General features: G+C 38.0%; 1 protein-coding gene across 1 annotated transcript in view; it reads left to right on the top strand.

Annotated features, from left to right (window-relative positions):
* LOC125225463 (kinesin-like protein KIF13B) overlaps window positions 1-17,765 on the top strand; it is a 329,624-nt gene that overhangs the window by 163,728 nt on the left and 148,131 nt on the right. The window contains 1 exon segment of the mRNA XM_048129202.1: window positions 8,788-8,951. Within this exon segment, the coding sequence (XP_047985159.1) occupies window positions 8,788-8,951 (164 nt within the window).

Below are 17,765 nucleotides of genomic sequence, written 5' to 3'. Positions count from 1 at the left end.
AGTTTCAAAGTCTTTAAGGATTGATGCAGCTGTTTAGGTATTACCCCTGTAGAAGATAAAACGATAGGTACTATAATCACTTTCTGTAGGTGCCATATTCGAATTATTTCATCTTTTAACTCAACATATTTGCTCAGCTTTTCGGCTATAGTGCTTTGTAAGTTATGTGTGTTAGGGACGGCAATATCTATGAGGTATCCAGTTTTGCAAGTTTTGTCTATTAGTGTGATGTCAGGTCTATTATGATGAGTTGTTCTGTCAGTAAGGATGGTTCGGTCATAATACAGTTTGGTTGTTGAGTTGTCTAACACACTTTCAGGTTTGTATTTGTAGTATGGCTCTATTTCAGTAATGAAGTGTTGTTGATAGGCAAGTCTTTGGTGGATGATATTAGCTACTTGATCATGTCTATGCTTATAGTCGGTCTGGGCTATTGTTTTACATGCACCTGTAATATGTTGTATGGTTTCCGGGCAGCTATTGCATTTTCTACATTTATCGTGGATTATGGTCTTTGTAATGTATCGTTGGTAGTTTCTCGTCTCTATTACTTGGTCCTGTATCGCCATCATAAAGCCTTCAGTCTCGGGGAAGAGCTCACCTCGACTCAGCCACGCGTTCGACGCCTCTTTGTCGACATTAGGTTGGCATAAGTCTTGATAATGTCTTCCGTGGAGAGACTTCCTAGCCCACTCAGCGTGCTTGGTTTTGTCATCTGTCTGATTTTCATTTTTCTGTGTTGTCATGTCTTGCAGATTTAATGGTGTGAGTTTGCGGTCATTGAATGCTGTTACTTTATGAAGTGTAGAACTCTCGGCCTTGGTAAAAAAATACTGTCTTAAAGATGTGATTTGTCTATTATGCAAGTTTGTTATGTCAATGAGGCCTCTCCTCCTTCTTTCCTCGGTAATGTCAGTCTTTGTATACATGATCTTGGATGGTGTTTACGGAGTCTGGTCATTGTTGTGTTAATTGTGCGTTGCAGTTCTTTAAGTTCAGATTTGGTCCAATTTATTACACCGAATGAATAAGTAAGAATAGGTATGGCAAATGTGTTAATGGCTTTTATCGTATTTCGAGCATAAAGTTGTGATTTTAGGATCATGTTCAGTCTGTGTCGGAATTGTTGCCTTAGTTTCTGTTTGATATCTTTGTACTGTATGTGGCGTGATTGATTGTATCCTAGATATTTATAAGTCTCTTCTTCATTAAGTGAGTCAATAATTTCCCCGGTTCTCAATCTGTAATCGTGTCGGTATATCTGCCCAGCTTTGATAGAATTTATTTTACATTTGTCTATCCCGAATTCCATTTTAATGTCATTGCTAAATTGTTCTGTCAGGTCAGTCAATTCATATAGGTCAGTTTCGGTTTTAGCGTAAAGCTTAATGTCGTCCATGTATAACAGGTGGCTAATTTTCTCAGTGTGTCTGTCCATATCTGTATAATCTAAGTTATATCCCGCTGTTGTTGAATTTAAGGTATTGGAGAGCGGGTTTAATGCTAAGCAAAACCATAGTGGGCTCAGGGAATCGCCCTGAAATATACCTCTCTGTATTCTTATCGGGTCAGTCTCTATTACATTTGTGGGAGTGTTCAGCTTAAGTCGGGTTGTCCAGGTGGTCATGGTAGTCTTTAAAAGAGTAATGATTGTCGGGTGTATTTTATATATCTCCAATACTTGTAAAAGCCAGGAGTGAGGAACTGAGTCGTAAGCTTTTTTGTAATCGATATACATCGAGTATAAGTCAGATTTAGTTTTGGTTACATGCTTTAGAATTACAGAATCTATAGTTATTTGTTCCTTGCAACCCTGGCTGAACTTGCGGCACCCTTTTTGTTGTTCAGCCAGGATGTCATTGTTATTAAGATGGTTGTATATTAAATGTGTTATGCAGGCTGTCAAGATCTTATAAAGGGTCTGCAAACATGTTATGGGTCTATACTTAGCAGGGTTTGCAAGGTCATTGTGATCTTTGGGTATCAAAAATGTAGTTCCTGAAGTGAGGTAAGGTGGAATTGTATTAGGGTCGTCAGTAAATTTATTTAAGTAGTTGTGCAAGAGGGGATGGGTGTTGGTAAATTTTTTGTACCAGTAATTATGAATGTTATCCGAACCAGGTGCTTTCCAATTATGTGAATTACTGAGAACTTTCTTAAAAATGTCAATCGGTATATGCTGGTATGTCATTTCTGTTGTATGTGTGCTATTTCTATTAATTTCAGTCTTTATCCACTCGGCTTCAGTGTTGTGGTGAGTTGGGTTCTCCCAAATACCTGCCCAAAAGTTTTGCAAGTCGCGCGAGTCCGGTAAGTTACTGTTAGGAGTAATATTCTCAATAGTGTTTGTAGTGGCCTGTCTTACATTTCTATAAAATAGCTTCTCGTTGTTAAGGAATTGGCTATTCTGTTGTTTTCTTAACGTACATGCTTTATATCTGTTTAACCGTCCTGATATGAGTGCCAGTTTTTGTTTTAGTGTGTCTAATGTGTGTGTGAGCTGTGTGTTTGGTTCCTCATGTATAGAATGGGTTTTGTATTGGTTAACGATATCAGTTACTTGTTTGTCTAGGTATGTGCTTCTAGTCCCGTTAATAAAGTGTGTTATTCTACCTATTTTCATTCGTATGTCTTGTTGTCGTCTCTCTAATCGTCTTTGCCACTGCGGTCGTTTGTCTTTTTTAATAGGGCGAGATCTAGGAGTGTCTGCGTGTTCCAATGATATTTTTGCTCCGTTAAGTTTAGCGGCAGTCCATGCTGCACTGTATATAGCCGTTTGCAAAATATTGAACTCTGTGTCTATATTAATGTATTCAGGGAAAGTTATATTGTTAAGGTATTGTACAATATCTGCCAGTTTTTTTGATGTTTTTTGTTTTGGTATGTAAGGTCTACAAGTTGGGTCAGTGTCTGTAAAATATTCGAATGTTTGTTTAAACGTTTCATCTACTAGTAGGTTTCTTTCAGGTGTGGGATCATTAGAAATAGCGTCAGCAGGGATATCTAGTTGTATATTTTGTAAAAACTGGGTTTCATAGTCGGGCTGTTGGACTGTATTAATTTCTTCACTGTTCGAGAATTGGTCACCGGAACTGTAGATACTCATAGATAGTTCGTCAGCAATCTGTTGTTTTAGCTCTGTCAGTCTGGTATCTGTAATGAACTTATTGTTGATTATGACTCTTCTCTGATCAGCTATCCGTTGTTCGCTGAGATGTGAAAGTGCAGGGAAACTGTTAATAAATGCGTCGTGTAACGGTTTTCTGTACGAGGTTCTGTTGGTTTCAAGTTGGGTAATTCTATAGTATGATAACATGATCGATTCGTTCTGTTCGTTGGTCCATCTTAATCGTGTTTGCGGTTGCGTACTGTGTGATTCTCGGTCATGAGAAGGGGCGGGTGTGTAGGTTGTGGGAATACTAGAGCGTAGGCTTGTTAATTCAGTTTTTACTTCTTCATAAATCTGATCCAATGTCTCTTGCGGTAGCAACTTACTTCGGATGATTGCTCTCCTCTGATCACCTACTCTTTGTCGACTAACTGTCATGCTTGGAAATCTTTCTATAAATTTTAAATGTAGTGGTTCCAGGTAAGCTTTCCTGTCTGTATCCAGTGCCGTCAGGTAAAGATAAGTGCGCATAATAAACTTATTCATTTCGTTCGTCCATCGTTTGCGCAGTTTGGAAGCTTCCGAGGTGGGTACAAGCTCAATGTCGGGAGTGACATCTCGTACAACACCATCGTGCGTGCTGGCGGTAGATAAAGTAGATGTTTTCTTAGACATGTATGACGGCCGCGTGGAAGGTACTGATGAGAAAAGGGATTTTTCGTCGTCTGAAAAATTTGATACAGAGCTATCTGCGCCCCGCGGGCGGAGATTATATTTCCTGGAGGAAGAAAAACATCGTGAGTTCGCGGCTGTAGTAGATTTTGCGATAGAAGCCCGCCTGATCAGCTCCGTATCGCCGCTGGTTCGCATGCTGTGGCACCCAGCAGCGGCTCCAGGTGCGCCCCGACGATCGCCCTCGGGCAGCGGCCCGTGTGCGGCTGTAACAGATTGTTCGATGGGAGCCCGCCTGCTCAACTCCGCATCGCCGCTGGATCGCATGCTGTGGCATCCAGCAACGGCTCCAGATGCGCCCCGACGATTGCCCTCGGGTAGCGGCCCCGAACGCAATTCTCTCGATCTCAACTGCATTATTAATCTAAAGAAGGAGGGTGAATGATAGAAAGCCAGGAAGAAGAAGAAAGGATAGGATAGTTGGAACCTTAGTTTGGGAAGGGTAAAGCCTAGTTGATATTGGCGCATTTACATATTTGTATCTCCCGTGATTGGGGTGTGGTCTAGATGTTATGACCTCGTATCGTATCACCAACCCGTAAGCCCGCCCACCACGGCAAGGTGATTCCTTTGGGGGGTTATTATTATTATTATTATTATTATTATATATATACTCGTACAGGATGATTCATGAGTCGTGAGCAGGAGTGAACAGGGTACACTGAATTGTGATTATTTTTCTTAACTATGACTTAATTAATAAGTACTTAATTGATAGCTAATTATCAATTACGTTCTAATTATGACTTAATTGATGATTAACTATCAATTAAGTCATAGTTAAGAAAAAAAAAATCACAATTTAGTGTTGCCCCATTATGAAAGTTGCTCAGTGTGACCCTCCCCAGTACCCTGTTCACTCCTGCTCACGACTCATGAATCACCCTGTATATATGTACTAGTAATTTCGTAATAACACAGTAACACAGGTTCCAGAAACCCGAAACTATGGTACATACACTATGCACGGTCAGTTAAGAAAGTGGTTTACCACTTTTCGACTATGTTAAACACATAAGGTCGAAAAGTGGTAAATCACTTTTTTGGCTGACTGTACGTGCGGTACATGAAATATGGTTACAGGGTAAAACTACTTCTGCAATATTAAATGCAGTTAAAAATGGTAGAAGAAGGAGGTAGAAAGATAAAATGTCCAACTAAATATTTATTCTGACATAACAAAAAATAAAACCGCCTTCAAAAAAAGCCTGTTACAAAACACGGAGAAACTAAAAAGCCAAAAATAATAAACCTTCGAATTCAGATTTCTCATCGGATTGCAATAATCTAAACATCCAAATTATAAACAAATCAATTATTTTTGTAGTCGGTACCAGACCTGTTCGTCGCCTTGCTATTTCCTGTTTGCCCCACCCAACCATACGCAGGCTGGCCCCGACTCCAAAAATAATTGATTTGTTTATAATTTGGATGTTTAGATTATTGCAATCCGATAAGAAATCTGAATTCGAAGGTTTATTATTTTTGTCTTTTTAGTTTCTCCGTGTTTTGTAACAGGCTTTTTTTGAAGGCGGTTTTATTTTTTGTTAAAAAGTTAATTTATTTGTTGATTTTTAGTGGTTCCTAGTGACATTATATGTATCAGTCCGAATATATGTACAGTAGTGAAATAATTATCCTTTAACTCCTAACCATTGAGGAGTTGACCTTCCATCATCAGCTCAGCCACATAAAATTATTACCATCAGGCGTAAATACTGGTGTACCTTTGAAAAATACACTAAAAACATTACATGTGCCTATAACATTTGAAGAGTTCCCTCGATTTCTCCAAGATCCCATCATCAGACCCCGACTTGGTGCCAATGGGACCATCTCGGGGTTATACCCTTTCGATTAAAAAAAAAATTTTGAAAATCGGTCCACGCTTCTCGGAGATATCGAGTAACATACATACAAAAAAAAAAAAACATTCAGTCGAATTGAGAACCTCCTCCTTTTTTGAAGTCGGTTAAAAATGTTATACACAGTGCAATCCAAAACAGCGAAAAATTTGTGGAACTCACTCGCACGTAACATTTTAACGAATACTATGCGATTTAAATGTGCGTTGGGGCGTTAAAAGCAAATGCAGCAAAACTGCAACAACAGAGCAGTGCTAAGCCAAAAAGTACGTAGAATATTTTATTTTTCTGCCAAAAGACTTATTGTCATTGAGTCGTATTCGAAGTTTTATTAAAATGATACTAACATGGCTCTTTTCGCACTCGGTAGTGCGTTCTTTAATGATGTGAAGGACTATTAAAGCATTGCTGATGGAGAGCTACCTAGGCAGGTAGTAGTATACAGGGTGTCCCAAGACTATGGGACATGACGGATAAAATTTAAAAAAAACCCCCGATATAGTGGACCGATTTTCATGAAACATGGCTAAGAACACTCCCGAGTCCGACCTCAGCTTTCAAACAAGAAAAAAACTAAATCTAAATCGGTTCATCCGTTTGGGAGCTACGATGCCACAGACAGACACACACACAGACAGACAGACACGTCAAACATATAACACCTCGTCGTTTTTGCGTTGGGAGTTAAAAGTACTAAAAATATAGTAGATAAGGTATTTTTTTGAAAGAAGACTTTAATTTAGGAGTCGAGGCGATAGATTAATGAGCACTATAAAAAGCTCAACAAGTCATGGCTTTTCATATATTATCAACTAGCTTTTGCCCGCGGCTTCGCTCGCGTTAGAAAGAGACAAAAAGTAGCCAATGTCACTCTCCATCCCTTCAACTATCTCCACTTAAAAAAATCACGTTAATTCGTCGCTCCGTTTTGCCGTAAAAGACGGACAAACAAACAGACACACACACTTTCCCACTTATAATATTAGTATGGATATGGATAACAAATCAAGTTTTGATTTTCTAAACTGAGTAGGCTTTCAGAGCGATAGTGAAAAGTGTGAAACACGAATTTATTGGTGACAGCGAGTCGATGCTAGGTCGAATGAATATACGCTGTACGCTTTACTGTAGATTTCTAATAGGTTTTCCTGTAATCTATAGATTGAAAACTATCTGTAATTAAATTTTCTTAATTTAATTTACATGTCCATCTTTGGGTCACAGGTTTACATATGTGTAAAATTGGCTGTGACGACGGACAGACGGACACACGAGTGATCCTATAAGGGTTCCGTTTTTCCTTTTTGAGGTACGGAACCCTAAAAAGATGAACTTGAAAAAATGGAACCATTTTAAGTCACGTTTTCATCATCAGAGCTCAGATTTCAATAAAAACCCAAGAAAAATCCGTCGTGTTGTTTTAACAAATGATTGTCGTTAGTCTCCGTCAGCAACAAGTGGCTCGCACAAATTATGTTAGCTGAGCTAGTGCTGTGTCCTTGTCACACTACATTGAGATGATAGAGATGAGATTATCCTTGTTCTTCGTGTTTTCTTTTTAATGAGTTTGCCTCCATTTCTCGCACAAATTGGAGCTAGTGCAGCGTTATGTAACGGTAATTTTTACACTACATTTTAATGATAGAGATGCTTTTAAAATTTTTTAACGAGTTTCATAACATCAAGGTACGAATTATTTCCCCCCACTGTCATTTGACTTCTTTACTACGTTTTAAATAGCTCAATTTTTTACCTTTTAACTGAATGTAGGCATTGAAGATTAGATGAATGGTGAAGAAAAATGGCGTTAATTAAGTTGCCTTAATTTTATAATAATTATTTCTTCGAATCCATCACCCGAAATAAGCTGTCACTAACATAACTTGGTGGAAGATGTAGTGTTTTATTTTACGAAAATAAGAGAAAATCTTTTTTATATTAAAGGAAAAAATGGAAAAATTTACGCTTCCGGCGGGACTTGAACCCGCACCATTTTTGCAATCCGTGCAATGCTCTTACCAATTGAGCTACGGAAGCCACGCCGGACCTCGCAAATCTTTCCATGCCTTTCCTTTTTGTACACACGTCTTGGGGTGACGTCTAGCGCCATCTACCGACAGACTATTACATCTTGTAACGGCACTGGAGTCTCAAGTTATATTGAGAATTCACCAGTAACAATGTGCTAACCCATACTAAATTAATTTTTATTAAGCAGAAACGTCTGCTAACGATTCTAAAGATTTTTATATTAAAGGAAAAAATGGAAAAATTTACGCTTCCGGCGGGACTTGAACCCGCACCATTTTTGCAATCCGTGGAAGCGTAAATTTTTCCATTTTTTCCTTTAATATAAAAATGTTTAGAATCGTTAGCAGACGTTTCTGCTTAATAAAAATTAAGAGAAAATCTGCTTTCAGTTAGATATGTAGGTAGATAGTAGCTTCAACATTTATTATAGATTTGATTGGTTATTTATATACAACAAGGTTACTACTACAAGATTATTTATATACAACAAGGTTACTACTACAAGATACTTATAGCTCTTTTGGTAAATTGCACGAACAAGTTAGGGGTGCCCGTAATTCAATTATCTTAGCAAGGATTTGTGGGTTGCGGTAACACTAATTTATGGTCCTTAAGTGCGTTTTCACATTATCCGATCCGATATCGGATGTCGGACCGATATCCCATACATTACAGGCGCCATCTTGGATTTTGTCTATTGAAATCCTTCCGACGTCCGATAGCAGATCGGATAATGTGAAAACGGACTAACTCTTCTCCCAACACTCCTTAAATCTAAAAAAAACTTAATCAAAATCGGTCGATCCGTTCGGGAGGTACAATGTCAGACACAAACACACAGACAGACACGTAAAACTATAACACACCGTCTTGTTTTCGTCCGCGGTTAGTTAGTAAATTGTAAAGAATTTGATAACAATTTAGTATGGCGAGACATTAAAAATGATCTGATGTCTTTAGCCATTGTGTATTGTGTCCGAATCTTTGCGTGATAAGATCGGTTTCTGTTTATTATTCTGTTTTTTTTTACAACTTCATCGTTTGTTTCAGAAAACAACCAAAGACGTTCGCGTTCGACCACTGCTTCTTCTCACTCGACTCTTCGCTCCCCAACTTCGCTTCTCAGAAGACCGTCTTCGAATGCCTGGGGCGGGACATCCTCGACAATGCCTTCGACGGGTACAACGCCTGCATATTCGCGTACGGACAGACAGGTTAGTTTACTTTTTGTGTTATCTTCTTTCTTGTTAAGGTTCCTTCTTGAAATTGAATGGGATCATTCGTCAACAATCTCTTTCTCTTATTTGTTGCAGTTTTAGATTCGAATGGAACTTGGCACGGGCAAATGATATGCTGCATATGCCAATAAAGTGGATATTCTTGATAACTTAACGAAATATCAGGGCCAAGATGATTAGGCTTTTTAGTAATGATCAAAGACGTGCGCTGAAGCGCTGAAGATTAATCTAAATAAGAGCAGACCAATGAGGGACTTTCTGGAGTGCCACAAGGGAGTGTACTGGGGCCGACCTTCTTTATTCTGTATACGATGACACTGATTTATGCCTTAACACAATACATCTTTTAACTATTGGTTGGAAACGTCTATGTTGATATGTGATGTGATGGGTGTATTCTTAATTTATTATCTCAATACTAAATTAATTTACAATAATCTTATACTTTTAAACGAGCAATTCTTGTATATTTATTTATTTATTTATATATATATTTAATATCTGGGCAATATTTAATATCTGTTTCGTATCCTTGACATGTGTCGCCATCTAGTTCAAAAATGAATAGTACCTACATCGAGCGAAAGAATTCTCAGCCTTAACAACACAACTACTCCACACGAGATGGCGCGCATTACGCCACAAAAACTCAAATAGTGTATTTTCTATTCGTTTTAGCCTTGACCTGAGTCGCCATCTAGTGTTTGCAATAAATAGTACTTACATCGACCGAAAGAATTCTGTCTTAACAGTACAACTACTGCACACGAGATGGCGCGCGAAGAAAAACGCATGAAAACTCGAAAATTCGCGTTTTCCGGGACCTAAGGATAAATTAGACCGATTTTTTACCCCCAAAAACCCCCACATAACAAATTTCTGCGAAATCGTTAGAGCGGTTTCCGAGATCGTCAGTGTAAATAAATAAATATATAAATAAATAAATAAATAAATATACAAGAATTGCTCGTTTAAAAGTATAAGATTTACACTGACGATCTCGGAAACCGCTCTAACGATTTCGCAGAAATTTGTTATGTGGGGGTTTTTGGGGCTGAAAAATCGGTCTAACTTATCCTTAGGTCCCGGAAAACGCGAATTTTGGAGTTTTCATGCGTTTTTCTTCGCGCGCCATCTCGTGTGCAGTAGTTGTACTGTTAAGACAGAATTTTTTCGGTCGATGTAAGTACTATTTATTGCAAACACTAGATGGCGACACAGGTCAAGGCTAAAACGAATAGAAAATATACTATTTGAGTTTTTGTGGCGAAATGCGCGCCATCTCGTGTGGAGTAGTTGTGTTGTTAAGGCTGAGAATTCTTTCGCTCGATGTAGGTACTATTCATTTTTGAACTAGATGGCGACACATGTCAAGGATACGAAACAGAACCGAGCGAAGCTCGGTTGCCCAGATATTGTACATGAATACGCGTGACATCAATTTTTATACAGTATAAGTAATGACAACAAGGGTACAACCGAATAAACCTAGTCTAAAGATGCGCACTTCCAAAAAACTCTGTCTTCCATCTTTAGGGACAACCATAATAGCCAATCCATCTTAAGATTAATGAGACTGCCTTCCGAAATAGTAGCAAAAACATGTTAATATTGATTATCATTGCAATACATGGAACACGACACAAATAACAGTGACTTATTTTTACTTTTATCTTTCCTTTTATCTTAATTATCTCAAAAAGGAAAATCAAGTAACATTAACGAGACAATATTCGCGATTGGAGATCCTCATTAAAATGTAGAATTATTTATCAAACAGGCGAAAACACTCTAAACTAATTAATAACTTTCGGACTGACATTCCACAAATTATTTCGGAACAATTCCAATAAATAACCACGATCCTACAGCCTTTAATGTCAATAACCCAATTCCTAAAGCTCGCTTCAAAACAGGAAAATCTTCATCGCATTCAACTTCAAAAAGACAAACTCTAAGTCATTTTCTCAGTACTTATGACGTATCTATTCTAAGCAAGTTTCCACGAGTTCCGATTCCGACAGCCGTTTAAGCTTAAAAAGGGCATAAAGATGATGAAGAATGAATGTACTTATGTCTTTTTGGAATTGAGTCAGGGTAAGCCAGCCAGCATGGCGGCAGTCGTGCCAACTCGTTGCCCGTAAACAGTGGTTACGTCCAGAGATGAATCGTTGGGTTTTGTAAATGCATCGATTTCTGTTTAGGAAGATATCTAGCTGGTGAATGAATACTGCCCCCCCCCCGTGTGGTGACGGGTTAAGAATTTCGCCACCCCCTTTCTTCCCGTGGGTGTCGTAGAAGGCGACTGTAGGATATGGGTTAAATTGTGGCGTAGGCGAGAGGCTGGCAACCTGTCACTGCAATGTCACAGTTTCGTTTTCTTTCAACCCCTTATTTGCCAAGAGTGGTACTGAAACCTGAGTAGTTTCATGTGCTCTGCCTACCCCTTCATGGACACAAGCGTGATTGTATGTATGTATGTATGATGAATGAATAAACAAGACGTTTGGAACGAAAATGATTTAGATATCAATCGTCGTAATAATACAACAAAAGTGTGTGGGTTTTATCAAACGAGCTGAAAGCGAGTTCCTTAAAATAAACAGTGTGCATAGCCGAATCCACAAACGCTCATGAAACGCTCACGATAATATCTATTTCGTAGCTATCCATCTCCATCACTCTTGCGTATTGGCGAGTCAGAGCCAGACTATATTTCTGCGGCGTTTCGGTGGCGTTTCGCATCGCAGAACGCCTACGCCTCCAGGTTATAGTAGTATAAACACTCACTGCTCTATCTTCTCGTATTTTATGTGTTATAGCTTTCTACCTTGTGTCCATTCCATTTGCATCGCGGCTAATACTAGAAGTTAAGTCAACATTTATCCTGTAGGAAGAAATATCACTGTTTTATTCAAATGTTTTCTATAAAGTTGGAATCTAACAAATACCTGTATTGTATACTTACCCCCTTATTCATAAACGTTCACTAAAGTTATCAAGCCAGTAAAGTTTTTTTTTTTTTTATACGTCAGAAAGGGACAAAGTAACGTTAGAATCTAGTATTCAATCTTTGTCCGCAAACATAAACGTTTCAGGTCTCAATATATTCTTTCTGAATTCTACAAAACTCATCTCTAATGCCTTACCAATAGTAGCTTTGTCCGATTCAAAGTTTAGAATTCAATCAATATAGACTTTTTCTTCCATAACAAAGGGTTCTTGATCTCAAAAAGCAACCTTGTTCTAAACTTATAAAGTGAAAAGTTCATTGAAAGATCGAGCTTCGAGCAGATCAGTCAATATGGACATGTCATTGGTATCAGTGCTTATTGGTTATCGATCGTGATATGTGGCTGTCCTTGTTTAAAGGATTCTTATAGCTTGTCAAAAAAGAGTAGATGATAATAGGGGCACCACCGTCTATGTAAATCGATTTGACAACTCGTACGTCATTTTTGTATGAGAAAAAAGTGTTGCTAATTTTGCTATGATTTAAATTTATGTACTGACGCTATCGCTTCGACGGGTCTCCACGGAATACCAGCGTCAAGATACCTGGTAGGTAACTTGATAAAATGCTGAGGGGAGACCTTTTCAGTGACGTTAATATCAATACCTGTTAATGTGTATCACAGTCATAAGAAATCTTGTTAATGTCTTGAATAAAATTATTTTCTTTCTTTCTTCTTTCGTCTATGATAAAAAATTTAGTTCCATTTCTACTCTTTTTGCCAAGCTGTGAATAAGGCCTGAGTGGACGCTGGGAGCGTTCGGTTCGGCGGGGCGTGCAGCGAGCGGCGACGAAATAAAACCTTCCATCTCTATGGAAGTGTCTTAGGGAGCGTTCAAGTATTACGTAACGCAAGTTTTGAAGATTTTTGACCCCCCTCCCCTCCTTGTAACGCACCGTAACGTTTTACTGTAACCCCCCCCTCTCTAAACGTTACGTAACATTCTAGTGACCATTTTTACCCAAAAGTCGCAAAAAGTTATATTATTGTTTTTATCCTTGGTATAGTTTTAATTGCATTTGCAGTAATAATACTGAAACGAAAAGGCTTTCCAACTTGCGAGAGCAAATTACAAATGACGACTAGACTAATACAATCGAGGGATTCCTCGTAAAACGTAAATGGAAAGGGTTGCCAATTTGGGAGTTTTAATTTCCTAATTTAAAAAAAAACAATGTTACGTAACGTGTTGTAAGAAAGACCCCTCCCGCCCCTGTAACGCATCGTAACGTTTTACGAGACCCCCCCCCCCCCCAAATTGCGTTACGTAATACTTGAACGCTCCCTTAGGTGACGACGTCGATGAACTTTGGATGATAGGCGATGCGACGCGACGGCGGGTCGCGCGATTTCGTCCACGCAAGCCACGGCGTTAATAATAGTGATGAAGCCGTAAGGTTTTGGAGCCTTTTGACACATCTCGGACTCTAGCGATCAAATATGTGGTATCTGTATAACAGTGACTAATGAATATCTGTAAATAAACGTGTATCCAGGTAGGCGGGGTGGGGCGCCCTTCCAGGGGCCCGTTTCTCGAAAGGTAACAAGCCTTGTATTACAAGTGTGTTTCCATGACAACCCATACGATTTGACAGTTCGCGCACTTGTAATACAAGGCTTGTACCTTTCGAGAAACGGGCCCCAGGTCATTCCGATCTGAGGCTTGACTCAGAGCGGACGCTGCACCACCACCTGCAGTGTATACTCATACTCAACTCAACCATACTTGTGTGTTAGTTACATTACAATCCTTTGTGGTGTACGCCAGTATATTTAAAATGTATGCCTAGCCGAATATAGTTATACTCGTAGTTATTTGTCACTTTTGATATTTGATATTTTGTTTTATTTATTATATATTTTATTTTTTCCTGTAAACTTAATTTTACTATTGACATCGAATGATTTAGATTTTAGACTATTATAATTTATTATTATTTTGATATTGTGTAGCGACAATCTTTTTGTGAATGCATTTTTTATTTTATTCTGACATGTAAAATTCAATGTACATTTTCAATGAGAAATAAATTAATCTAATCTAATCTAATCTATGAAAGAGGCGCGTTCCTAGCGCACATTCTAAGCTCGTGTAGGTGAACGCGTACTATGCTTGTATGAGTGAGATATGACAGGTCGACTGTTCGCGTTTTTGACATGCGGTAACTGTGAGGTAATCGAGAGAGGATGGGCGGCACTTTCAGCGGGGAGCGGGAGTGGCCACACTGTACGATAGTGCTCTTTATTATACTATGCTGTTGGTAAAGAAACCCACGCATGTTAGTCAAAGTTTATTGATGAAGATGGAATGGAGTTTGTATCTCTTGTGATTTAGACTGAAGTTACGCTTGTTAGAGAAGTTTCGAACCTATAAATGGGTTTGTTGAAGTTACCTTTAGCAATAGGTATATTGTTTTCTTATTTGAAAAAGCTGTTTATATAATTCAAATCCAAATTCGAGCTGCTTTGAAATAAGAAAATCATTGTGAAGAAATATATTTCCTAAATCTGAACTCAATATTGTGCAAACTGTCTGTATCTGTAGGTATTTAAATACATGTAAACAAAATATACCCTCAAAGGGCTCTTTAAACCAGTTGTGGGTAAATGTAAAGATTACACGACCAAATACGGAGGTTAAATATGTACAGGTCGCTCAGTGACATACCCGCTGTTTTATATTGGGTTGGTTAATCGACAAATCTGCAACTATCTGAAACTATACAAATTATTTGTTAACTTTTTTTAAGGTTGAAGGCCTCGCTCTGTGTGGACCGGCCAGGTGATTTTCAATTCACGTGGCAAATATTAAATCACTCGAAAGCTCAAAGTAAGAAGTAATTGAATTTTTGATGACTCGCGCAGATTTCACAAGGCTTATTGAAATCCCCTTGGCCTATATATCGATTTAAGATACTATTTCTAGACCCGTTTTAATAATAAATAAAATAATAAATAAATAATAAATAAATAAATATTATAGGACATTCTTACACAGATTGACTGAGGCCCACGGTAAGCTCAAGAAGGCTTGTGTTGTGGGTACTCAGACAACGATATATATAATATATAAATACTTATATACATAGAAAACATCCATGACTCAGGAACAAATATCTGTGCTCATCACACAAATAAATGCCCTTACCGGGATTCGAACCCGGGACCGCGGCGCAGCAGGCAGGGTCACTACCGACTGCGCCAGACCGGTCGTCGGTCGGTCGGTTTTAATACTTTTCTGATTATTACTTTTCTAAATTGTGCCCTAGCTTGTCCAAGTCGTTATTAGTAAAAAATTAACTCTTAGTGCATTTTCACATTATCGGATCCGATATCCGATGTAGGAATAAGTATTTCAAAGGCAAAAATCAAAGATGGCTGCTTAAATGTATGATATATCGATCCTACATCCGATATCGGATCGGATAATGTGAAAACGCACTTAATTGGACATGTTGATGTCAAAATTTAGTCAATTTTGAAACCTGTCAAAGATAAATAAAGTTAAAACAAATAGAATGGGAACTCCTAATGCCCAATTAAGGATTAAAACCAAACTTTCCTTTAATTTAGTGCACAAGAAAAACTCCTATGTAAATTCATGAGTTTTTAAGACGTCTTAAAGCAGCAACATACCTCGACAATTTACTCATAACGTAGTCCAATATATCACTCTGTGTTCTCATAAAATATACAGAGCTACCGTCGAGGGTTCATATTACTAGCGTCTTGAATACCATTGTTCTCGGGTGTTGTATATTTCATAAAGTCTGGATTCTAGACCTAGGACACACTAGCGACGAGACTTAATTAATAATTATTTTAAATTTGAATATAAATATAAAGAACTTAATTTTCATAACATAAAATTAATATTTTTGAGCCGTAGGTAGGTAAGCACACGTATATCATAATTACAGTAGCAAAAGTTCACGAAACCGAACCAGAGAGAGATAGAGAGAGAAAGAGATACCAATCAGATAAATTTATGGTAGAGTTTTTGTCAGAGCTAAAACATAGACATGTATTTATTTTAAAAATCATAGACAACAATATAAAATTTTGAGAAAAGGCCTGACATACTCGTAGTGGAGTTTTCATCAAACATGGCACACTTCCGATTAATTTAGCTTTCAAACAAAAAAACGAAATCTAAATCGGTTCATCCGTTCGATAGCTACGATGCCACAGACAGACACACACAGACAGACACGTCAATCTAACAACTCGTCGTTTTTGCGTCGGGGGTTAAACATTGCTAAGATTTCGGGAAAAATCGGGAAGATTTTATATTTTATGTATTTATGTATTATTTGATGTATGTTTTAGATTTCTGATTTTCTTTTTCTGTTCTTTTGTTTTCAATGCACCGCCTACAATCTTCTCTGCTTTGCCTTAAGGTTGACTGGTAGAGAATGCCTCATGGCATTAAGTTCGCCTTTTGTACATTAAGTTTGTCTTTTGTGCAATAAAGTTTAAATAAAAATAAATAAATAAGATTTGAAGTCATGGAGAGGGTTTGGTGGCGAGGGTGGGGTGGTAGGCTCATTCAGGCTAGGCTCATTCAGGCTGCTAGTTTTATAAAAACAAAACAAATAATTCACAGCTTCGCAGTAGCTGTCTGCTCCGTTATCAAAACCCAACAGTTTCGCTGCAGGTTGAAATTTGTGACGTGTCCTGGTGGCATCCTCTAGGCTCTCGTGTAATTTTAATCTTATTTATCGCTCTGGCTTAAAAATATGAATTCGCTCCCTTTGTGTAAGAATAATGAGGGCGCGGTGATAATTCCGTTTCATTTGTATTGTGTCGGAACGTAACTTAGCGCCGTGGGAATTTGTATACGAATTGTTTGTATTAGGTATTATTTTTTGGATAAAAATGTAATTTATATATAAATAAATAAAGTCCGGCGGGATTTGTAGCCCTGGCCCTGACCGGGCCTTGGAAATAAAATACTTTGGATTTATTCTCGTACGTATGTTTTAAAACATATTTTTTTTTTAGGTTAAGTAGGCGTTCTAATTTAACTTTATTTGACACACGCTTCACTAAAAAAAGCAATAGTAGTTTTGTATCGTTTGAAGCTTGGCAATTATAGCAAAAAAAAATCCAACAAATAAAATATTAATTTAATTAATTATGCAAGCAAAATTAGTAAGTACAACCGGCAATTTTTCAAAATAATAAGCCAGGTTATATACAGGGTGTAAACCTGATACGGGCGAACCGGTTTAACGGTGGTGAGTATAGGACAAAAAAATGGAATTAGATAACTTTTACTTAAAATTGAAGTATTTTTTTTATCCATACAAATTAATTCGGCCCGCAACGTAATGCAAACACACTCGCGTTAAACGCTCGTTGACAGTTGTCATTGATTGTCATCGCAACCACGTTTACAGTACATTGCTGCTGGGAAATTTTTCAAAAATTAATTATGGGCTGAAAATTAAGAGTAACTCAAAACACCTTAATTAATGATAACAATATTGTATTATACGCCTGGTTTCATTTATCGCCCTTATTACGTTTACGCGCTGTATATGATATGACTAATCGATACATACGAGCGATCCGCCTCGGCTTCGCACGGGGAGTAAAGCATAACTAACGTAATCACAAAATTAAAATTATGTAAAAACCCCCGACCGCGACATAGTAGACCGATTTTCATGAAACATGGCTAAGAACACTCCCGACTAACTCAGCTTTCAGACAAAAAAAAACTAAATCTAAATCGGTTCATCCGTTCGGGAGCTACGGTGCCACAGACAGA

The sequence above is a fragment of the Leguminivora glycinivorella genome, chromosome 4 (genome assembly GCF_023078275.1).
Source record: "Leguminivora glycinivorella isolate SPB_JAAS2020 chromosome 4, LegGlyc_1.1, whole genome shotgun sequence".
NCBI lineage: Eukaryota > Metazoa > Arthropoda > Insecta > Lepidoptera > Tortricidae > Leguminivora > Leguminivora glycinivorella.
This window is presented reverse-complemented; position numbering and strand designations above follow the sequence as displayed.